General features: G+C 45.4%; 1 protein-coding gene across 1 annotated transcript in view; it reads left to right on the forward strand.

Moving 5' to 3' along the window:
- The window catches only part of AMPH (amphiphysin), a 145,891-nt gene that overhangs the window by 113,110 nt on the left and 7,350 nt on the right, over positions 1–25,431 (forward strand). Inside the window, exons 15-19 of the mRNA XM_007666133.3 lie at positions 1,899–1,931; positions 8,875–8,994; positions 17,927–17,983; positions 23,465–23,689; positions 25,118–25,375. Coding sequence (XP_007664323.1) covers positions 1,899–1,931; positions 8,875–8,994; positions 17,927–17,983; positions 23,465–23,689; positions 25,118–25,375 — 693 coding nt within the window. The remainder of the gene's footprint in view (positions 1–1,898; positions 1,932–8,874; positions 8,995–17,926; positions 17,984–23,464; positions 23,690–25,117; positions 25,376–25,431) is intronic.

The following is a 25,431-nucleotide window of genomic DNA, read 5'->3' on the forward strand; positions in this document are numbered from 1 at the left end:
GAAGTAGAAGTGATAGGAACCACGATGAATGAAGGCAGTCAGAGTAGCAGGAGCACTCCAGGAGACCTGGAGACAGAACTCCAGGGACCAGACGCTAATCAGATCTGGCTACCAGGCTGGGATCCAACAGTGAATGACCGTGACTCCTGGGGATTCTGTAGCCCCCAAAATGGAGTTGAAAACTGGCCAGGATTGGGTGGCCATTGGCCTAAGCAGGGCAGGGGGAGTGTAAGGGAAGAGTTAGACAGGGATGACAACAATAAAATGTCAGAAGCCCACTTAAAAACAGGTTTGTCTGAGGAGCAGGCGAGCATTACCCGCTGTGAACCAAACGGAAGTGGAGTTAGGCCTTTTGCCCTCTCCCAAGAGGGAAACTCTAGAAATACTAGCACGGAAAGTTCAACTAGTCCTAAAGACAATGAGGCTATCAACTCAGATTTGTCAGAAGATGAAATTGCTAACCGGAGATATGGATTGTTGTACCAGGATGATGAAGAAGAGGTACCCACCCCGGTGTGTAGCGTAGACTAGCGAAAGATTTCCTTCAGCCCCATGTAACCCTGTGTCTTACACACGGTGTACGTGGCCCATTGCCCTTCTCTGAGCCCTTCCCGATATCCTTTCCGAACTCTCGCGCTTCTCTCTTGAAACCATGTAATCCAGCCATTCGAATAGGCTAATCAAAAAAGGCTTTACTTTTACTGTGGTGAAGTCAATGCAGTATGCTTTACCAGACCGAGGGCTGTGAATAATCAATTGATCAATCGATTTTTTTTGGAAGTATTTAAGTGCCAGGCACTTTACAGGTACTGGGGAAGATACAAGCTAATCAAGTTGGGCACAGTTCACGTCCCACACGGCGTTCACAGTTTTAATCCCCATCTTACAGATGAGGTAACTGAGACACAGAGAAGTTAAGTGGCTTGTCCCTTGAGAACATACTGTAGTAAGTGCTTGGGAAAGTAAAACAGAGTTGGTAGACACAATCCCTGCCCACAAGGAGCTTACAGTCTACAGGGGGAGACAGACGTTGAAATAAATTACGGATTGGGGGAATGGTAGAGTATAAGGATATGGATGTTTGTGCTGGAGGGCTGGGGTGAGTATCAAGCTCCCCCGCTTGTCAGCTGTGTGACTTTGGGCAAGTCACTTCACTTCTCTGTGCCTCAGTTACCTCATCTGTAAAATGGGGATTAAAACTGCGAGCCCCACGTGGGACAACCTGATCACCTTGTATCCCCCCAGCGCTTAGAACAGTGCTTTGCACGTAGTAAGCGCTTAACAAATACCACCATTATTATTAAGGGATACACAGCCAAGTGCATAGTTGACACAGAGGGGAGGTTAGATAGGGGAAATGGTTGCCGCCTTTTTCGTCAACCAAGCACAGAGTTGGACCCATTTGGTATCCTAAAGGGGCTCTCGATCTAACTGGAGGACGAGGCAAGGGAATCCTTGGTCCCAACCACGTCCACCAAGAAAAGGAGATGTCACTTTCAGGGAAGGAATTCCACCAATGGTGAGTAACTGCTGCTAGGCCTACCTCGTCTAATGCCTACCAGAGTGATAGTGCCAACAGAATGAGAGTGGGTGGAGACTCGGTTTCCCTTCCCCCTTTAAAATTCTTCTTTAGCCTGGCACCATGGCCTACCACTGTGGAGAGAACAAGTCTAGAGCCCCTGTAAAACGTGGCAGCACTGATTGCAAAGACAGTTCTACCTTTTTTGTTAGCCTATTGGAAATGTAATCACGAAGTTTTCCATTCAGCCTTTACCCTTCATTTTTTTGGTTTTGTTTTGAATCTGTAGTGTTCTCTATATAAGCGTGCCTAATCTCTGGTTTTCACTCTGAAGTCGGTTTGCAAAACATAACCTCTTTTTGTCTCTGTTTGTGCTTAGGCATCGAGTGGTGCATTTAATGGATTCACACAGGTAAGAAGGATCTTGTTTAAGCTAGACTCTGTGATGGAAACATTTAGACAAGCAGTGTGGCTTAACGAAAACATCACGGGTTTGGGAGTCAGAGGACATGGGTTCTAATCCCTGCTCTGCCACTTGTCTGCTGTGTGACCGTGGGCAAATCACTTCACTTTTCTGTGCCTCAGTTACCTCATCTGTAAAATGGGGATTAAGACTATGAACCCCACGTGGGAAAACCTGATGACCTTGCAGTGTGGCTCAGTGGAAAGAGCAAGGGCTTGAGAGTCAGAGGTCATGGGTTCGAATCCCAGCTCCGCCACTTGTCAGCTGTGTGACTGTGGGCAAGTCACTTCACTTCGCTGTGCCTCAGTTACCTCATCTGTAAAATGGGGATTAAGACTGTGAACCTCTCATGGGACAACCTGATTACCCTGTATCTACCCCAGCATTTAGAACAGTGCTCTGCACATATTAAGCGCTTAACAAATACCAACATTATTGTCGTTACCCCAGCAGTTAGAACGGTGCTTGGCACATCGTAAGCACTTAACATGTACCGTTATCATGATTATTATTATTATTTGTCAAAGGATTCCCCAGGCTGTCCCCAGGAATCTGGACCAAGCATACCTCTTTCTCCAGTCCATTCAGTAGTATTTATTGAGCGCTTACTGTGTGCAGAGCACTGTACTAAGCAGACTCCTTCCATGCCCACAACAAGCTTACAGTCTAGGGAGTTAGTTTCCGAAACAGTAGTTGGTTTCCTAGATAGGGAAACTGGCACTGGCTCTAAGCTAGTCTCTTCCATTCGGACCTCAGCGTCACTAGATCTCTGTCTTCGCATGAATGGAAGCTCAGAAAGCAGCATGGCACGGGCCTGGGAGTCAGAGAACCTGGCTTCTCATCCGGGCCCTGTTACTTGCCTCCTGTGTGACCTTTGCAAGGTCACTTAGCTTCTCTGTAATTCGCTTTCCTCAGCTGGAAAATGGGAATTAAATATACCTTTACTCCCTTCTACTTAAGACTTGAGCCCCAAGTGGATAGGGACGGTGTCGGACCTGATTAACTTGCGTCTGTCCCAGTGCTTAGTACAGAGCTCGGCACAGAGTAAGTGCTTAACAAATGCTTCAATTATCATTATTACTAGAAAGAATAAAGGCTCTGACTACTCACCAGGGCCAATTTCCTGCTTACGTCTAAATAATAATAATAATAATGATGTTGGTATTTGTTAAGCGCTTACTATGTGCAGAACACTGTTCTAAGCGCTGGGGTAGACACGGGAATCAAGTTGTCCCACGTGGGGCTCACAGTCTTAATCCCCATTTTACAGATGAGGTAACTGAGGCACAGAGAAGTTAAGTGACTGGCCCAGGGTCACACAGCTGACAGGTGGCAGAGCTGGGATTCAAACCCATGACCTCTGACTCCAAAGCCCATGCTCTTTCCGCTGAGCCACGTCTAAATCTATGGATGAGTCAAACTACTATGAATGTTTTGCCTCTGAGGGTCTTTGAAGAACTAATTACAATTTTAAATATGTAAATGTGTGGAGAAACTGTATTTTAAACTACCAGCTCCATCCATTTCCCTCTAAAAGAGGAAAGATAAATACGGGACTTTTCTCATCATGAAGGTAATGCACTTGTTTCTATAATAACATATTTTAGGGCTATAGAACTGCAGGTACTTCAAGTGCTCATCTAGGATAGTGCCCTGCCTCCGCCTTTGGCCTTTGATATTACCTCGTTTGCCCTGGGGAGGTTTTGGCCTGATTTATTCATTTTGGGAAGTTTCAGGTCGAAAATAAACAGCCTGTAACTTATTAGCATCATGCTCATTAGCCTCTCCCCCTTTACATGATATTGCCTAGGGCCTTTTAAGAAATGTAAATGTTTGAATCCACAGCCCTTCAGACCAAGAAGCGTCTGGGAAATGCAGACAAACCCACCAAGGAAACAGCAGGAAAAAAAAAAAAAGGCTAGGGTGTAGATAGGCCAGTTAGGCCATGTCCCAGACGTATATCTTTGCTTTGTGATAACAACAATAATATTACTATTTATTATTAAGCATTTACATTGTGCTAAATAATCAAATTAGACACAGTCCTGGTCTCACAGTCTAAGAGGTAGGGAGAGAAGATATTATCGTCCCCATTTTACAAATGAGTAAAATGAGGCACGGAGAGGTTAAAAGGCACTGCTGAGACTACCATCCAAGCTGTTTCTACTAGGGGCTTAATGGAAAGAACATAGGCCTGGGAATTAGAGGACCTGGGTACTAGTCCCTGCTCCACACTTGGGCAAGTTATTATATCATTATATTTTTTAAATGCTTACTATGTGTCAAGCGCAGTTCTAAACACTGGGGTAGATACCAGTTTAATCAGTTTGGACGCAGTCCCTGTTCTACATGAGGCTCACAGTCAAAGTAGGAGGGGGAAAAGATAGTTTACAGTTGAGGCTGAGGCCCAGAGAAGTCAAGTGCCTTGCCCAGAGGTCACAAAACAAGCAAGTGCTAGACCTGGGATTGGAACTCAGGTCCTCTGACTCCCACGCCTACGATGTTAACGTCTCTGAGGCTCAGTTGTCCCCTCTGTACAATGGAGATTCAACACCTGTCCTCTCTCTCACTTAGACTAATCCCAGCTCTACCATTTGTCTGCTGTGTGACCTTGGGCAAGTCACTTCATTTCTCCAGCCTTCAGTTTCCTCATATGCAAAATGGGGATTCATTATTTGTTCTCCCACCTAGTCTATGAGCCCTCATGGGACAGGGACGGCATCAGACCTGATTACTCTGTACCTACCCCAACACTTAGAATCAAATACCACAATTACTATTATTATTATTATTTCCTCCTCTTTTAAAGGAAGGAGTTCCTTAGAATTCATTGCGCACTGGGTTCCCAACCAGGCCAGAGAAGAGAGGCTGGGTAGGGATAAGGAGAAGAAGGAAAGTCTGGCCCTAGGAAGGAAGAGGGGATTTTCTTTCTTCATTTGTTTTGCTTTTAAAGGTATTTGTTAAGCCCTTACTATGTGCCAGGCACTGTACCAAGCCCCGCTTTGCTCCTGGGTCTCCTTCAAGCCAACACGGTAAAAAGAACTATCATTCATTTATTATGAGGAAAGTCCCTCAAAGACTACACCAGTAGATTTGTTTTATGGTAATTGTTAAGCACTTACTATGTGCTAGGCACTGCATTAGGCATTGGGGTAGATAAAAGCTAATAAGGTTGGACACAGTCCATGTCCCACATGAGACTCACAGTTGAGACTCACAGTCTTCATTCCTATTTTGCAGATGAGGTAACTGAGGCACAGAGAAGGGATGTGACTTGCCCAAAGTCACACAGCCGAAAAGTGGCAGAACTAGGATTAGAACCCAGGTCTTTTGACTCCCAGGCCCCTGCTCTCTTCACTAGACCATGCGGCTTCCCGATGACTCTCCGACTTAATAATTTTGGTATTTGTTAAGTGCCAGCCCTGTGCCAAGCACTGTACTAAACACTGGGGTAGATACAAGATAATCAGGTCCCATGTGGGGCTCACAGACTAAGTAGAAGGGAGAACAGGTATTGAATCCCCATTTTGCAGTTGAGGGAACTGAGGCACAGAGAAGCTAAATGACTTGCCCAAGGTCACACAGCAGACAAGTGGTAAAGTCAGGATTAGAACCTAGGTCCTCTGACTCCCAAGCCCAGGCCCTTTCCATTAGGCCGTGCTGCTTCTCTTTGCTCACTGGAGCAGCTCAGAGTCCTTTGTTTTGAAATGCTTGTTTCTGAGGAGACGAACCCCAGTGAATTAAAAAGGCCAACCCTTGTAGACAGTGAAAATCTGCTCCTTTAAAGGGCCCAAATCAGGATAATTCAGATATGGAAAGATTTTCTCTTTTTCCCTTCCCATATACTGAAAGAACAATCCTCCCTAAAGGCCCAGGACCGCACCAACGATCACACTGTTCTCTGACTGAATGATGAACAATTGTTTCCCAGGGTCCAGATTCATAAATACCAGTAGACATTTGATTCCAGGATTCTAGGCATCAGTTAATGGACTACTTATTAGAAGCAGTGTGGCCTAGTGAAAAGAACACCGGCTTAGGAATCTGAGTTCTAATTTGGATCCACCGCGTGTCTGCTGTGTGTCCGCGGGCAAGTCACTTAACTTCTCTGGGCTTCAGTTACCTTATCTGTAAAATGGAGATTAAGACTGTGAGCTCCAGGTGGGACATGAACTATGTCCAACCTGATTACGTGTATCTAGCTCAGTACTGAATACAGTGCCTGGTCCACAGTAAGTGTTTAACAAATCCCCCATTAGACTGTGTCCCCCGATTAGACCGTAAGCCCGTCAAAGGGCAGGGACTGTCTCTATCTGTTACCGATTTGTACATTCCAAGCGCTCAGTACAGTGCTCTGCACATAGTAAGTGCCCAATAAATACTATTGAATGAATGAATGAACAAATACCATACCCCCCCCCCTCAAAAAAAAAGTGAGCCACGAATGGGAACCTAGAAATCTTCCCCTTCCAAAAACCTGTGTTACCCCCCTTTACCTATCACCTCTGCTGTTTAATCCTTTAAAAAAAAATGGGCTGCCTTGCAGCCAAAGCTGCCTCGTCTTTCATCCCACCCCTTCACTTTGGGAAGTAGGGAGATAATTAATTCTGAAAGGAGGAGCGGGCTGGGAAATGTGGATAAAGAATAATGGATACACTCTATGACTCCGTGCCGTGGAATTAGAGAAAAATGTGCCAGGTGGGATGTGTAGGGATGAATAAACCCAGGTTCCTTTCAAGGTCACTTCCTCCTTTACCAAGGGAAATCTTCTTAGGAGCAATGGGCCATTACAGTTGAATGAAGGAGCCCAGAAAAGCGAAGGAGCTGGCGAGATTTGCAATGATCGCCCCGGTAGTGAGGAGATGGTTCTTGGCGGATTAGTATAGAATAGCTAATAAACTCTGTCTGTCTATCTGTCCAGGGGATCCAGAGGGTAAGGAACAAGGTCCCTGACTCTTTCCGGGGAGGAGGAGCAGGTGGGACAAAGCATGGACAATCATTAAGACTGCCCAAGGCCGGGGTAAAAGGAGAAGAAGGGCATGAAAGGGAGAAAGCAGGTTGGGGGAGTTGATTTATTGAATGTCTATTGCACACAGCACTGGGGAGAATGCGATAAAAGGAAGAGAAGCCGTCTCATATGCCTTCTTATCTTCCTCTTCCTTCTCTAATCTATTTTTTTCCTACTCCCCTTATTGCTAGAGTTAATTGCCCCAGTAATAGCCCCTCCCTTGTCGAGGGCTTGGGAGTCAGAGTTTGTAGGTTCTAATCCTGGCTCCGCCACTTGTCTGCTGTGTGACTTTGGGCAAGTCGCTTAACTTCTCTGTGCCTGTTACCTCATCTGTAAAATGGGGATTGAGACTGTGAGGCCCTCATGGGACAACCTGATCACCTTGTATCTACCCCAGCTGTTAGCACAGTGCTTGGCACATTGTAAGCACTTAACGAATAGGATGATCATCATTCTTGGGGACTGCAAAAACAATGCCGAAAAATGTGGCGCCTACACCAGTAAAAGTGGTATATCTTTTTAATAATAATAATAATAATGATGTTGGTATTTGTTAAGCGCCTACTATGTGCAGAGCACTGTTCTAAGCACTGGGGTAGACATAGGGGAATCAGGTTGTCCCACGTGGGGCTCACAGTTAATCCCCATTTTACAGATGAGGTAACTGAGGCACGGAGAAGTGAAGTGACTTGCCCACAGTCACACAGCTGACAAGTGGCAGAGCCAGGAGTCGAACTCATGACCTCTGACTCCGAAGCCCAGGCTCTTTATATAGGGTACAGCATGGCCTAATGGAAAAAAACACAAGTCTTGGAGTTAGAGGACCCAGGCTCTACTCCCAGCTCTGCCATTTGTCCGCCTTGGACAAGTCACCTAACTTCTCTGTGCCTCAGTTCCCTCATCTGCAAAATGGGGTTTCGAAACCTGTTCTCTCTTCTAATTATACTGTGAGCCCCATGTGGAATCTCAGTATTTTATATCTACCCCAGTGGTTAGCACAGTGCTTGGCATATAGTAAGAGTTCAACAGGTATTATTATCATTATTATACACATACAAATACCCACTCTCCCAGAATCACCCTGGAAACCCATGTATTCCAAGCGATTTGCTCTGCCCAAACCGTGAACCACAAGGAGGCACTACAGAACTTGCTTTGAAAATAGTCGCAGCCGGGATTGTCGTAGTATTTATCGAGCGCCCACTTGGTGCTGTGAACTGGACTAGGCACTTGGAAAGGACGGAATAAAGAAATAACACATTCCTAGCCTCTAAGAAGCTTATACCCCAGTAAGGGAAGACATTCAAAAAGCCTGGGACCCAGAATAGGGCGAGGTGGGATGACCACAGTTAGAGGAGGAGGAGGCAGCAAATGAGCCTGAGATCATAATAGTTATGGTACTTGTTGAGTGCTCACTCTATGCCAAGCACTGTAAGAACTTAACAAATACCATAATTATTATGGTGTAATAATGAGACAAAGTGGTCAGAGGGGCAACCCAAGGCATGTTAACATCTCAAGGGGAAGGGAGTGCTCGATGGTGTTCAAAGCTGCTGATAGGTCGAGGATCAGGATGGATTATAACCTTAAAGACTAGACTTAATCTTGGTCCAGTGAAGAAGTTGAAAGCCAGGCTGCAGAGAATCCAGAAAAGGAGTTGGAGGACTGGAAATTCAAGTAACAAATATCTTCTCCTATAAGCTCTTTGTGGACAGGGAACATGTCTATAGGCTCTGCTGTACTGTACTCTCCCAAGTGCTTAATACAGTGCTCTACCCAGAGCTAGTGCTCAATATGTGATCTGCTAAGTGCTATAGGAGTTTGCATAGGAACAGGCTCCGAAGCTAATTTCTTCTCTATTGTTTTCTTACAAAATAATTCAAGGTTGAGCCAGAAGAAGTTCCTTCGGCAGGACCCAAAGCTGAGGAGCCTCCTTCCGCTGCTGCAGTTACCGAACCCGAGGTCCCGGCCGCCCAGCCCAGCGAGCCTCCAGAGGAGGCCGCGGTAAGTAATTCCTGCCTCCCACCCCAACCCCAAGTTCTGTCTCCTCCTCCCTGGTTTTCGGGTTCCCATTTCCATGCTCTGGACTGATTTGGGTTCAACCTTTGGGAAGACTTGCTTGGTGTGAGTATTTATTAAGGGCTTACTTTATGGCAGGCACCGTGCTAAGCACTGGAGTAATTTCACCCTAAATAATTCAGTCATGTCTGTGTCCCGGAAGGGGCTCACATTCTAAGAGGGGGAACACGGGATGGAGGACACAGGAATGAGTGGAAAACAATGAAAGCCATGAAAAAACACAACAGATCAAAACTCAACTGTACTTAGAGGGGTGAGTTCTTAGTTAGTCAGTCGGTTCGTAGTGTGTATTGAGTGCTTACTATGTGGAGAGCACTGTACTAGGTGTTCGACAGAGTACAGTGTAACAAAATTGGTGGAGATGTTCCCCGTTCAGTCTACAGGGGAAGGGGAAGACGACCATTAATATAAATAAATGAATTATGGATAAGTGCTGTGGGGTTGAGGGTGGGGTGAATTTCAAATGGGTTAAAGGGTACAGATCCAAGTGCAAGAGCGACACAGAAAGGAGTGGGAGTAGGAGAAAAGAGGGTTTAGTCAGGGAAGGCCTCTTGGATTTTAATAAGGCTTTGAAGGTGGGGAGAGTGGTGGTCTGTAATAAATGAAGGGGGAGGGAACTCCTGACCAGAGAGAAGGGATAGGCAAGAGGGGTAGATGGTGAGATGGATGAGACTGAGGTAGTGAGTAAACTGGCATTAAAAACAGCCCAACATCCCCAGTCAATCCATGGTATCTACTGAGCACTTCCTTCGTTGAAAGAACTGTTCTGTTTGGAAGACGCAATCCCTTTAAAAAAAACGGTGTTTAAGCTATTACTATGTACGAGGCATTGTACTAAAGTGTTGGGGTATGTGCAGAGCAATCAGGTTGGACACAATTCTCGGCCCACATGGGGCTCACAGTCTAAATAGGAGGGAGGAAGATTTAATCCCCATTTTACAGATGAGGGAACTGAGGCACGGAGAAGTGAAGTGACTTGCCCCAGGTCACACAGCAGACAAATGGCAGATCCGGGAGTCCTCTGACTCCCAGACCTGTGCTCTTTCTGCTGGGCCATGCTGCTGCTAAGACTCAGTTTTCATAGAGACGGTGCTCAAATTACTGGAAGCACAAGTGAATTATGTTCCGATCAAGGATGAAAGAGCTTCTGCTGTGTGTTCACTAGGGAAGCCCAGGAATGCTATTTCATTTTGATTTTCTGGCCAAGTCGATCGCTCCATGTAAGCCAGTGCAAGTCTGACTGGAGTTGTTGCTATTTTCTGGTCTCAGCCCCAGTCTTCATTCATTCACTAAAGTGAGGAAGGGATGAAGAGAATTGAAAACTTGGGTAGAATATGGCTTCTGCATTCTGTGAATTTGAAACCGCAACACGCTTTGAAGTTCAGACTTAATGCAGAGATAAATGTTCTTTGAAATACCTGGGTTTCTGATAAAGCATACATTTCTGGAGTGTGGTGAAAAACCTTCAGTCTATTTCAACCCACGTTCATTTGTTGCCAACTTCCAGAAGAAAATGTACGAAGGAGAGAAACAATCTCTTCGTTATCAAAAAGAATATCACCCAAATTAGAGAGCTCAAGAAGCAAAAGTTATAGTTCTCGCTGTTTCAGCCTTAGGCCATCTTAAGAATAAATCTGGAAGACCATCTGTCAAATCTTCCTTTTATTAATGGAGTGAGGAGATGAAGAAGCCTAAGTAACATTACAATTATGAATTGATCAAATCTGCTCTGTCTCTCCTGATCTCTGGTGAAATCCTCTTAGTGGCATTTTGTCCTTGGGCTTCGGGAAGGTCAGGGGATTTTATGCTCTAGGCTGATGTCCAGAAGCCCACCTGGGCCGAAGGATTCAGATGGCTTTTAAAAAATGGGAATTCAGTCATTTTCAGAAGGGCCTGTGAGTCAGAAAGGCCTCGTTTCTAATCCCAGCTTCACCATTTACCTACTGTGTGACCTTAGACAAGTCACTTAACTTCTCGGTGCTTCAGTTACCTCATCCGTAAAATGGGGGATAAAACCGTGAGCCCCTCGTGGGACGTGGACTGTGTCCAACCTGATTAGCCTGTATCTGTCCCAGGGCTTAATACAGTGCCTGGCACATAATAAGTACTTTCGTCCGAAGCGGGCCAAAAGTGGGCCGTGACCCACGCTTCTAAAGATAACAACATAATCGATTCTTACTTCCATCTAAGAAGATCGTTCGGAACAGGAAGTTTTATTTTTTAAGGGATGATCACAAAAACTGGTTCCTAAAGTGTTTCCGTGGCATCCTCTCTTGGCATAATCTTGGAATCCTCTACAGTCCTCTGGACTGTAAGCTCCTTGTGCTCAGGAAACGTGTTGACTAACTCTGTTAACTCTCCAGACACTTAGTATAGTGCTCTGCACACAGCAAGTGCTCAATAAATAGGATTGATTGATCGAATGATTGACTGAATCGTTTATTTGCCCAAGAAATGAAATCCCGGTTCGTTTTTACGCTATAATTGGGGTGCGTAAAAGGAAAATGTGAAATTGGTCCTATGTCTTGGACGCTAATTAATTGACTAGCTTTTGCTCCAGCCACCGTCAGTCACTCTTGGGTTGACATGACCTTTCTGACTAATCCTTTTAGCTGACTGAATGTCACCGTGCAGTTATTAGTTCACGTGCTGACAGAAAGCAGTTCGTCCAAGGCAAAAATTGCAGCGTTATTGAAAAAGGGTTGAGAAATGTCATTTCCAAACTGGGCCAGAAGAAACTTGAGATTGTCCGGGAAAGATTAATTGGGTTGATTATTCATTTGAAATTAGAGTCTCCTATCTCACCTGCACTCACACAACCTCCCTTCTTATAAGTTCACCCGTTCGGGGAATTTCTCCAACAACGTCTGACAAAACTTTACTGGCTCACTGGAGCTCAGAGTAAATGAGACTGTTGCTCTCTGTGGATTCGTGCCTGGTCATGAGGTCGTGACTTCCACTGTCAAAGAGTCCTGCATGTAAAAAAAAAAAAAAAACAACACCCAAAATCTAGACTGTAAGATCCTCGTGGACAGGGAACATTTCTACCAACTCTCTTATATTGTTCTCTTCCAAGTGCCTAGTGCAGTGCTCTGCACAAAGAAAATGCTCAATCAATACCATAGGTTGATTTTTAAATGGTATTTGTTAAGCGCTTACTATGTGCCAGGCACTGTACTAAGCACTGAGGTAGATACAAGGTAATCAGGTTCAACACAGTCCCTGTCCTACATAAGGGCTCAGTATTGTAATCCCCATTTTACAGATGAAGTAACTGAAGCACAGAGAAGTTAAATGAGTTGCCCGAGGTCACCCAGAAGACAAGAGGCAGAGGCGGGATTAGAACCCAGGTCTTCTGACTCACAGGCCAGTGCCTTTTCCACTAGGCCATGCCACTTCTTGATTTTGCAAGGTGCTCCAGCCCTTCCCACCTACTTACCTGTTGCGATCCAGGATCCAGCACCAAGGTGATTGATTGACCCACTTCTAGCCAGGCCAGGACCCTCGTCTAGGCTGTAAACTCCTCAGAGGCAGACAATGAGTCCACCAACTCTGTAATACTGTATTCTTCCAGGTGCTTAGTACAGTGCTCTGCACACAATAAGCACTCAGTAAATTTGACTGATCTGACTGACAGTGGGAAATAAATCAAGGCAATATTTTTCATCAAAGCCAACTCCGCTGCATTCTCTCCTGTATTGCTCGGCTATCGTCAGAGCCCCCCAAAAAGTGCTTTTCGGTTGGTCTTCTAAATGTCTGGAGCCCCACATTTGAGGACGGGGGTATGTTTAGAAATGGAACTGGATTTAGCGGTTAGAGTGGGATTGGAGAGCCTACAAGCTCAGTCCGTGCTCTCCCCTACTCTCCCTCCATCCCTTGCAACTAAGAAATCACTCCCCTCCCTCTCTTCACTCAACTTGGGATAAAACTGTAAGCTCTTTGTGGGCAGAGATCGTATCTAACAACCGTAATGTGCCTTCCCAAGCTCTTAGTACAGTGTACAGTACTGAGCACACACTAATGACTCAATGGATACCACTGATTGATCAATAAGGTACACTGCTGATAGAGGAGCACCTTTACGTGGGGTTGTGTCTTGTTTCCTAATAAGCCTGGTGTTTTCTGGTCTCTGGATGATGGAATCTTCTCTCTGGGTTCAGGAAATCCTTGAATTATTAGAACTCTTAATATGGTACTCTGATATGGTATTGGTTAAGCATTTACTGTGTGCCAGGCACTGTACTAAGCGCTGGGGTAGATACAAGCTACTCTGGTTGGACACAAGTCCCCGACCTGCATGGGGCTGACCGTCCTAATCCCCATTTTACCAATGAGGGGACTGAGGCATAGAGAAGTGAAAAGACTTCACCAAGGTCACACAGCAGACACGTGGAAGAGCTAGGATTAGAACTCAGGTCCATCTGACTCCCAGGCCCATGCTCTATCCCCTAGGCCATACTAGAGAAGCGGCGTGGTTCAGTGGAAAGAGCCCGGGCTGGGCAGTCAGAGGTCATAGGTTCAAATCCCGGCTCCGCCGCTTGTCAGCTGGGGGACTTTGGGCAAGTCACTTAACTTCTCTGTGCCTCAGTTACCTCGTCTGTAAAATGGGGATTAGGGCTGTGAGCCCCACGTGGGACAACCTGATCACCTTGTATCCTCTCCAGCGCTTAGAACAGTGCTTTGCACACAGTAAGCGCTTAACACATGCCGTCGTTATCATTAGTACTCTTGTTAGAAGAAGGCTTGCACCTTGAAGAGCTAGTGCAGTGGAGGCATAGCTCCAGGGGAGGAGAAAAGGGGGAAAGAGCTAGGAAAATGGTAGGGATCCCAGAGTAGACCAAAGCCCTTCAGGGCAGGAGAGGGGACAACTGATAAATAGCAGCTGCTCCCCCCCGCCCAACATCAGATTCCAAGGGGGAGGTGTGGGGTCAGGATCAAGAAGGTCAAAAGGATCTCTACCAGGTCTGCCAGTTCCCTCTTAACACGACTTCTCCCACACTCTAGGGACCTTAAAGAGAGAAAAGGCAAAATGGGAGACTAGTGTGAGAATATCAGTGTGGAGGTGGAGGAGACCTTCTGTTTGGGGCACAGCTCAGAGCCCCACGGTCTTTTCCAGGGTATCTCCCCTTCCCACAGGTCCGGGAATGTCTTCGGGATAGCTGGTTGGATGGCTTCCATGGCATCATAATCAGCGGGACAGAATGGCGTCACGCACCATGGGAAGACACCACAAAACTGAGCGACCCCGGGGTCCTCGAGAGGTTTAAACTAGCCTTGCCTGTAATTCGTTTCCATTGCCAGCTGTGCTCCTTTTCAGCCCCTCCCCTATACCTTGAAAATCAAAGCATCATCTCGATAGAGCTTTTTAATCCCCGTATAGAAACTCTGCATCCTAAATTCTCCCTTTGACTCACAGCGTAAATAAGTAAAACCTAGGAAGTCATCTTTGGCAGCTCCCAGGAAGAATTAATATAGAAAGGGAGGTTATATAACACTGTAATTTTAACAGGATAAAGCTGTTAAGAGTTACCATGGTAACGCGGATGACAGCAATTGAGTTGCCCAGGCATCTGGAAATATTTAGGGTTTATGATGGGACTGCAGGCAATACTAGAAGATTAGATTAGAAAAAAAACAAGATTGATATGAAGTTCAGAAACAACATAGTATTCTTTTATTAGAAAAGAAACATACAGAAGCATCAAATGAAGCCTGTGGAGCTGTAGTGTAGCAATTCCAGGTTTTGAAAGACTTCTAATAGGACTTGATTTTCAGTGGGAGACCCATAAAGTCACATCAGAGGAGAATTCTGACCCATCGTGTTTAAGTCTAAGAGAGTTGGGGGCGGGGGGGTGGGAGGAAAAGGAGTGTAGAGGGGGGAATGTCAGTACCCACTTGCTAGTTTGGGTACTTCTTTTTAGGAGCCTGTAAAATAGATTCTCACCGTCAGGAATCCAGACACCCGTTTCCACTCCTGTTTTCCTTTGCATAAGAATGGCCTGAGCTTATAAAACACTTTCGAGTTTTCTTAAGAGCTTTTGCACTAATTATCTCATTTCATCCTCATAGCATCCCAGATGAATTAGGGAAAGACAGATATTGTTGTCCCCATTTTACAGAAGAAGAAACTGAGGCCCGGATTGGTCAAAAGTCACGGAGCAGGTCAGGAGCGGAGCTGGGACTAGAACTTCAAGGCACAGTCTACTTCCCTGAGGCCGTGTTGCTCTTTAGAGTTCTCAAGAGCATTAGAAGCATAGATTTGCCCCTGGAGCATTGAAGTTCTAAGAAATAAGTGACATTTTCCCCAAGGCCTTTGCCAGATAGGGCACTGTAATCAATAAGATCTTTCAGAGCCATTATTAGTGTGGCCTGGTGGATGGATAGAATCCTTCAGACCCATTATTAGCGTGGCCGAGTGGCTAGAGCACGGGCCTGGGAGTCAGAGGACCTGGGTTCTAATCCCCCCTCCACCACTTGTCTGCTGGGTGACCTTGGACTAGTCATTTAATTTCTCTGTGCCTCAGTTACCTCCTCTGTAAAATGGGGAATAAGACCGTGAACCCCATGTGGGACAGGGACTATGTCCAACCCAATTAGTGTACATTCATAATAATGATGATGGAATTTGTTAAGCACGTACTATGTGACAGGCACTGTAGTAAGCACTGGGGCGTATATAGGCAAATTGAGCTGGACACAGTCCCTGTCCCACGTGGGGCTCACAGTCTCAATCCTCATTTTGTAGATGAGGTAACTGAGGCCCAGAGGAGTGAAGTAACTTGCCCAAGGTCACACAGCAGATAAGTGGCAGAGCCAGGATTAGAACCCATGACCTTCTGACTCCCAGGCCTGCGCTCTATCCACCACCCCTAGAACAGTAATTGACTCAGAGTAAGTAATAATACCATCACTACTATTATTAGCTTCTCTTGGACTGACCCGTGAGACCCCCAAACAAGCTAAGGGAAGGTGGCTGAAATCATTCGTAAACTTCGAGTTTCTCAATTAGAAAAATTTTCCTTATCAGACTGTACCATTGAGATGAGTAGGGATGGATCCCCTGCCCTGACCCAAGAAATTTTGAGAACTGGACAAACATTCCCAAATGGGAAAGGCAACACTTGGTGGTAAGTTTTGCTTACCCAGCCCAGCTGGAATGATTTTGAAATAGATGGTGAGCTCCCCGGACGTAATGATGAGAAGTATCTTTTCCCCCAGGGAGATCAGAAACCCTTTGGAGGTCATTTTCAATCGATCAATCCATCAGTGGTATTGATTAAACTGTGTGCAGAGCACCGTACTAAGCACTTGGTAGAGTACACTAGAGTAGAGATGATCCCTGCCCTCAAGAAGCTTACATTCTAGTGGGGGAAAAGAATCTCATTTCTTTTTTGGCATCAGATTGTATGCATCAGATTACTTCATTAGGAATTAGGGCTCTACTTTGACTAGATTATCATTATTATCGTCATCATTCTATTTGTTAAGCGCTTACTATGTATCAAGCACTGCTCTAAGCCCTGGGGTAGACACAGGATAATCAGGTCAGACCCAGTCCCTGTCCTACAGTCAAAGTAGGAAGGAGAATAAGTATTTTAATCCCCATTTCCCAGATGAGGAAACTGAGGCACAGATACATTTAGGGGACTTGCCCGAGGTCACCCAGCAGGCAACTGGCAGAGTCGGGATTAGAATACAGGCCCTCTGACTTCCAGACTGGTGCTTTTTCCAGTAGGCCATGGTGCCTTGGGGATTACAGGAAAAGAAATCCACTGACAAATCCAATAGACCTAATTTTATTTGATCCTGGGGACGTGCCCAGGGATATTTCTCTGAAAATCCAAAAGGAATTTTCTAAACTGAAAAACGACCCATGGAGCCTACTGTCTGGGGAGGAAAGAAGAGAGTGAAATTCAGAGTTTTGAATTCTGTGATTCCCTAATCCCCAAGGTCGACACCTCAGCCGGAAAGCTGCTTATCATACACCGTTCAAAGAGAAGGTTACATCCAAAACAACAGCAATAAAAACAAAATCCGAGGCCTCTGAAAATCCCCCCAAGTGTCTCATTACTGTGAGCGATTCCAGAACTCTGTTTTCTTCCACCCACCCTCTGAGGAGTCTGCCTCTGATCTATCCCCCGGTTGCGTGAACCTAATTTTTCCGAGCAGAATTCTGTTGAATTGCATCTCTTTGACCCCAGCCGTCCGTGCTCTGCACACGTTAAACACCCAATAAATACCATTTATTGATGGATTGACTGAGGCCTCCCCTGATTAAGGCTTCATGCCCCCCTGTTCGTACTCTCTCCTGCTTCGCATTGTACTTGGATTAATACTCTCTAAGCACTGTGATTTTCACCCCAACCCCAAAGCGCTTTAGGTGCCTCCTCATCGGTAATTCATTTTTAAGTCTGTCTCCCTTTCGAGACTGTAAGCTTCTTGTGGGCAGGGATCTTGTCGACCTACAGTGTGGCTCAGTGGAAAGAGCCCGAGCTTGGGAGTTCGAGGTCCTGGGTTCGAATCCCAGCTCCGCCACTTGTCAGCTGTGTGACTGTGGGCAAGTCACTTCACTTCTCTGGGCCTAAGTTCCCTCATCTGTAAAATGGGGATTAACCGTGAGCCTCACGCGGGACAACCTGATGACCCTGTATCTCCCCCAGCACTTAGAACAGTGCTCTGCACATAGTAAGCGCTTAACAAATACCAGCATTATTATTACTTTATTGTAGTGTGCTCTCCCAAGCGCTTAGTACTGTGTGCGGCCCAGTAAGCACTCAATAAGTACCAATGATGGATCGACTGTGGAAGGTGAAGGCAGGTGGAGTGAATACCATAAATATATTTCTTTTTCTTAAAGGAGACTGTGGAAGCTGGAGCGGAGAAAGCTGCACTTACTGAAACAGAGCAGGGCGAGGTACGTGTCATCAGCCTACGAAAAGATACATAGTTTAATATCTCAAGTAAAAGCCCTTCCGCCGATCCGCGTATTTTCCGAGTTATCGATATATCAGGATGGCTCAGTGGAAAGAGCCTGGGCTTCGGAGTCAGAGGTCACGGGTTCGACTCCCGGCTCTGCCACTTCTCAGCTGTGTGACTGTGGGCGAGTCACTTCCCTTCTCTGTGCCTCAGTTACCTCATCTGTAAAATGGGGATTAACTGTGAGCCTCGCGTGGGACAACCTGATCACCCTGTATCCACCCCGGCGCTTAGAACAGCGCTCTGCACATAGTAAGCGCTTAACAAATACCAACATTATTATTAACAGTCCACGTGGTAGCTCGACTACGAAACAGCCCTTTCTTGTCTCGTCATGTGCTGCCGAGTCGTCTTCGCCCCGTAGCCACTTCATGGAAACATCTCTCCCAGAACGCCCCACCTCCATCTGCAATCGTTCTGGTAGTGTAGCCAGAGTTTTCTTGGTACAAACACGGAAGTGGTTTACCATTGCGTCCTTCAGCGCAGTAAACGTGAGTCTCCGCCCTCGACCCTCTCCCGTGCCCCTGCTGCCCAGCACAGGTGAGTTTTGACTTGCAGCAGATCGTCTGCCACTGGATGGCCAATGCCCAAGCTAGGAATGGAACGGACAGGCCTCTGCTTGCCTCTCCCTCCCGTAGCCGAGACCGGTGGACTACTGGAATCTCTTCAGGTGTGATCCTGACAAGGAGAAACAGCCCTTACTTGTGAGTAAAACAGACTCTCTCACCAGTGGTCTATTTCAGATTATTTCTGCGGGGAGCGGGAGATGCTCCCCCCCAGGAGGATGCTCCCAAAAATATTTTAGGGCACCATACAGTGTGGTTAAGGTGGAAGGTGGTATACCGTTATTTCTACTGACATTTAAAATGAAGAGAAGATACAGCGACGTGGTATCACAAAGGCACGGATGATTTCAATAGATTTGTCTGGCTTCTGAATGGCATCTTAAAACATAAATAGCACTGATTTATCATTATTTTCTAGTACTCCTAACCCAGATCTGCAGCTAGATTGGAAATATTTTTTTACCTTGAACAGAGCATCAATTGAGCATGAAATCAGAGTATCCAGATGTGCTGAGGAACTCACTAGTTCAATGAAAATATTGAAAATGCTATCTTCTCGGTTTGATGAAGCCTGGCTCGGTGGAAAGAGCACAGACTCGGGAGTCGAGACGTCATGGGTTCTAATCCCGGATCCGCCACTTTCAGCTGTGTGACTTTGGTCAAGTCACTTCTCTGTGCCTCAGTTACCTCATCTGTAAAATGGGGATTGAGGCTGTGAGCCCCACGTGGGACAACCTGACTACCTTGTCTCCCCCCAGTGCTTAGAACAGTGTTTGGCACATAGTAAGCGCTAAACCAATACCATCATTATTATTATTTTGTAGGTGGTGGTGCCTTATCTAGTAGTAGCATTCCAGCACTTAGAACAGTGGTTGGCACATTGTAAGTGCTTAACAAATACTATCGTTATTATTTATTGAGTGCCCTCATATAAATGAAGAAGAGATCATCATAATAGTGTTGATATTTGTTAAGCGCTTACTATGTGCCGAGCCCTGTTCTAAGCGCTGGGGTAGATACAGGGTGATCAGGTTGTCCCACGGGAGGCTCACAGTCTTAATCCCCATTTTACAGATGAGGTAACTGAGGCACCGAGAAGTCAAGTGACTTACCCAAAGTCACCCAGCTGACAGGTGGCGGAGGCGGGATTAGAACCCATGACCTCTGACTCCTAAAACGGTGCTCTTTCCACTGAGTCACGCTGTTTCTTGCATTCCCTGCCCACGGTGAGCTTACACTACAACAAGGGAGGCACAAAGGCACCCCTATTTTCAGTTGCATTTTGCCGAAGGCCTGTATTCCTTTTCCTAGGTTTTAGCTGATGATGCATTGTTTTACAACTCACTGAGTCTCTATAAAATACACAGAATTATCTGCAATCTCCAGGAGAAGAGGTCCTGACTATAACACAGGCAACTAGAATCCCCAGAAATGGGGATTGAAAAGGAATTTAAAAGGGTCCCGATCTCTTATAATCTCTTAAAATGCTGTATACTGAGGCTCTAAGTAAGTGTTAGGTAGAACAGCAAATATTCGAGGAAGATAAGAGTAAGAAGGATTGAGAGACACTGTATTTGCCTTGAACTGGTCTTTAAGGACTTCCTTAGATTAGGGTCCTTTGCAAGACCGCTGATCATTTCCTTCTTAATGATCGTTTTGATACTTTTCTTGGGGCAGAAGCTTTCTTGAAGGTGTTACAGAGCACTCAGAATTGTTCTAGGCATTTCACAGGCATCCAAGGGGCTAGAGATTATTATCTTGGTCTCCATCTGCTGGCTTGTTGACTGATAGGCACGAATAATGGAACTAGCCAAGTTCAAAAATCATGCCTTTGTACTGTTTTCTGCCTCATAATAATGTTGGTATTGGTTAAGCGCTTACTATGTGCGGGGCACTGTCCTAAGCGCTGGGATAGACACAGGGGAACCAGGTTGTCCCCACGTGAGGCTCACAGTCATAATCCCCATTTGACAGATGAGGGAACTGAGGCATAGAGAGTCATATAGAGGAGCTAAGGCCAGCACACTTGAGTGATATGATCGGGCGATTGCACACTTTCATGATTTGATGGGGCCTCATTTTTCCAATCTTCGAATATCATTAATCTTAGTATCCTGATGTGTCCATGCTCAAGTCAGCAAAGAACCTCTGATGTTCTCTGCCAAACTGTTCATTTACCTCGTCAGACTAAATTTATAGCGTTTGCTCAGAACGTGATTATCTCGATTGCACCGATTACAACAGATATAAAATATCCGAAGCCCATGAAACCCCGGGGCAATATGGACCTCGAGATATTTTTTGCAACAAACTAATTATGCAAATTCGTTTTTGAACATCTCTGCTGTTGGTTCTAAATTTCATGCCTATTAATATCATTCCGTACCTCTGGTCTCTCTGAATTCGTCCCTACTGATCATGAGCTCTGACCATGTTCTCTTAGAGAGAAAATACATAAAGAGAAACTGTTGACAAGACGTTTGTTTTGTACCTGCTTCCTTCAAAGCTGATTGCAGAAAAGATTTATTTTTGTAAGTCTACACTGTTACAGGCTGCAGCATGTCAGTAGAATGCGTTGCTCAGGGGTTTCAAGGCACTTCACCAGTTCTCTCGCTTTTACTTATCCCCGCTCTTCTCCCGCTACGCCCCAACTCATATTCTTTATTCCTCTCAAGCCAGGTTAGTCACTCACCCTCGCTTTTCCAACCTCTAACACTTTGTTCACACCCTATTTATACCTACCCTCAGCACTTTTGTATACACGTGTATATATATTTGTTCGACCTTGGCTCCGCAGCTTGTCTACTGTATGATCCTGGGCAAGTCACTTAACTTCTCTGTGCCTCAGTTGCCTCATCTGTAAAATGAGGATTAAGATGGTGAGTCCCTTGGGCGGCAGGGATTATGTCCAATATGATTAATTTGTATCTTCCCCAGGGCTTAGTCCAATGTCTGGCACGTCGTAAGTGCTTAACAAATACCATTTTAAAAAATTCACCTTTACTACTCCATTTTTAGATATTTTTATGTCTGTCTTCCCTGTTAAATTCTAAGCTTCTCGTGGACAGGTGCGTGGCACTTCTGGGTTTTGTACTTCCCAAGTGCTTAGGCGAGTTCAATGCACCTAGAGAGTCTTCAATGAATATTACAACTACTCCTCTTACTTGAAATCTCTCTCCTTTCAGAGCCTTTTGGAAACCACATCTCCTCCAGGATGTGTTCCTCTGGAATTTTGCTTTTCCCCAAGTTACATCCCCTACAACCATCTCAACATTTCTGCAACAACTGTGCATTTTTGCACTTTCACCTATCTAAAGCAGTTCTGTATATACTGACTTACCTTCCTTTCTATTTAAAGCTCTTACTCACTGAAATTTTCCTTCGTCTTCTTCTATCCATAAATTATTTTGTGCCTTTTCCCCTTGCTAGACTATAAACTCCTTAAGGGCAAGAATCATGTCTTCTGTCTCTCGTTTTATCCCAAGTCCTAAATAAAGTCCTCTATGAAAGTGGGGTCTCAGTGAATACTATTGATTGATTCTCTTACATGATAAGCGTGAAGTTATGAAGCATCAACCTTTAGAAATATGACCTTTTTCACATTCCATGTTTTAGAGTGCATAGTTGTAAGAATTAGTATTTTCCTTCCTAATGGGATCAAATGGGCAGAGCAAATCCAATAAATAAAAGTCGAATGCTGATCCTAATCATACCGGATGACAGGATCAATAGGATCATTTGTGGGAAATATGCTGTATAAAATCAATCGCACATTCTGCCCCCTCTCCCCAGCTTTCCTGCTCAGTAGGAGCCATTTTGAATGTTAGATCCCCTAAAGTCAAAGCTTCTGAAACTGATGTCATTCAATCTGACACCTTTAAAGGCTTGACTCTCACGAAACATTTTAAGCCACTGAAATTCTGTCTACCCTCCCCTCATTTCATTCTGTTGTTTCTTTCAGATACCACTCACCTTTTCTTCCTCAGACTACTTGTGTCCTCCAAAGTAGATGTTTCATCTTTCTCCCTCCTTTCCCCTCTCCATGATGAAGAGGGAAGAAGGATGTTAAAACTCATTAGGGTCCCCAGCAAGCCAACATATGGTTTTTTAGAGCCTTGTTGCTTCCAGAAGCACAAATCTTACCCACACCCTCTGCAGAATGAAACACCGAATCCTTTTCAGAGGGAGAAGCTTAATATAGGGATATTTCCAAGGAAAAGAGTTTGCATTAACCCCCAAAGGTCTTTAAAAGTCTGATTTTGTAAGTGAGGACGTATTCTCATTTCACACTAAGCCAGAGGATGGCGAAGGGGACGACTCATTCTAGTGAGTCCTGAGTCCTGATGCCTTTTTATGGTATTTAAGTGCTTACTATGTGCCCGGCACTGTACTATGCTCTGGGGTAGATACACGCTAATGAGGTTGGTTACAGTCCACGTCCCACCTGGAGCTCACAGTCTGCATAATGATGGTGTTTGTTAAACACTTACTATGTGTCAAGCTCCGTTCTAAACTCTGAGATAGATAGAAGCTAATCAGGTTGGACGTGATTCATGTCCCTCCTGGGACTCACAGTCTTAATCCCCATTTTACAGATGAGGTAACTGTGGCACAGAGAAATTAAGTGATTTGCCCAAGGTCACACAGTAAACAAGTGGCAGAGCCGGGATTAAAACCCCACATTTTACAGATGAGGTAACTGAGATGCAGAGAAATTAAGAGTCTTGCCCAAGAACCCATAGCAAACAAATGGCAAAGCTGGAATTCGAACTTGGGTCATGCGGGCACCCCTCTAAGGCCTTGAGCGATACCCACCAGCAGGTTCTGAGCTTGCACTCTGTTCTTGTTCATAGGTGGTGTCTACTACTGACACTGGAGCGGTACCTGGGGCCGAAGGAGCCATGGAGTCGGCAGCTGAAGCGGCCCCCATTTCCGTTCCTGTGGACGAGGCAGACAGAGGGCCGGTGGCCGGAAGCGAAGGGCCCAGTGTGTTGGAGGCCAAAGGTGCTCCTGACACCGCGGATGTTGGTGGGGAAGATAAATCTTCTCCAGAAGAGAAGGGAACAGAGGTGCCTCAGGTACTCAATCTTAGAGGGGGGTGACTTCAGGAGGGTGGTCAAAATGGAGTTCTCTATATGGGAAATGGGGGGAAGTGACCAGCTTGACCGAGTCCTCATTTCAAAGGGAGAAGCCCATGTTTTCACTCGACCACTTTAATTTCAGACCTCTGAAAGCTCCTCTTACAATCTGCCATGTATAAAAGCAAAGGGAGTTGCTCATTAACCCTGTGAGAAGTGCCACATGATAGCCACAAAGGCATTAAACCAACCCACACTGTTAGTGGGAGAATTAGTGGCCATCAAGGATTACCTTAAAAACTCTGGGAAGTAACAGAGGCCCTTCCCAAAACGCCAAACCCCAAACACTGAATTCATCTCCCCTGATCCTCTATTGGTTATTGAAAGTTAGGATGCAGCCCTACTACAACACAGCAGGCTTAGGAAGGTTGAAATTCTAAGAAACATCAAAAATATCTTCCACCAAGTGAATCTGCCCTTTTTACTCTGGCAGGGATTGAGGAAAGAGAGAACATGTTTTTTTGTGTCTCACAATTTCAGATCATTTTACCCTCTTTCGTCAGCTGTTCTCCAGTGCCATTTGATGCCTGGAATTGCATTATCTAAAATGTAGGCAGAAGCTATTTCAACTGCTAAATAAATTTCAGAGAGAAGGGTTTATGAGAAGAGAACTGGTAGAATCTGTATTTTTTTTCTTATTCTTCCTGGCTAGAATAACATTTTTTGAACTTTTTTTTAAAGAAAAATGAGAACATTTCTTTTTCTCTCCTAGGCTAAATACAGGATCTAGGGTCTGACTGGTAGCCTGAGTTTCTGGTTCTGAATGCAAAACTTTCTCCTTGTTCTTGACACTTTTCTCAGAAGCGGCATCTATGTCTGCTGCGTCTCTACCTCTACCTTGCCTGCTATGTAAAAGCTTGGGGAAGGCACTTAACTGCTCTGCACCTCAGTTTCTTCATATGTAAAGTGGGAATTAAATACCTGTTCTCTCCTTTGAAGTGTGAGCCTCATGTGGAACACCAACTGTGTGTGTATTGTGTGATGATGATGATGATGATAATGGCATTGGTTAAGAGCTTACTATGTGCCAGGCGCTGCACTAAGCCCTGGGCTGGAAACAAGCAAATCAACTTGGACATAGTCCCTGTCCCATGTGGGGCTCACAGTTTCAATCCCCATTTTACAGATGAGACAACTGAGGCACAGAGAAGTGAAGTGACTTGCCCACGGTCACAGCAGAGATATAGCAGAGCAAGGGATTAGAACCCATGACCTTCTGACTTCCAGGCCCATGCTCTATCCACTACACCATGCTGCTTCTGCATCTGCCCCGGTGCTTAGCACAGGGCTTGGCACATATTAAGGGGTTAATAAATGCTATTACTACTGCTGCTACTATTCCTAATGAACAAAACCCTCTCTCCCCAGGAAAAAGTCATCCCATCGGTCATTATAGAACCAGCATCCAACCACGAAGGGGAGGAAGACCATGACATGAGTCCAGGTGGAGAATCGAAGAAGGGGTTGGAAGATGTGACCCTCCAGGGTGACACGAGTGACCGTTCCGTGGATGTCACTGAGCAGAAAACATTGGAGGATACTCAGGCTGCCCCATCAGATGGTGCTGGCCGCTCCGTATTGGCGAGCGATACATCAGCGGAATTACCTCCTGGCTTTCTCTATAAGGTCTTTCCCTTGCGCCTTCCTTCCTGTCTTCTTTCTTTCCATCAAGTCTTCCTTTC

Source organism: Ornithorhynchus anatinus, chromosome 8 (assembly GCF_004115215.2).
Source record: "Ornithorhynchus anatinus isolate Pmale09 chromosome 8, mOrnAna1.pri.v4, whole genome shotgun sequence".
In the NCBI taxonomy this organism is placed as follows: Eukaryota; Metazoa; Chordata; class Mammalia; order Monotremata; family Ornithorhynchidae; genus Ornithorhynchus; species Ornithorhynchus anatinus.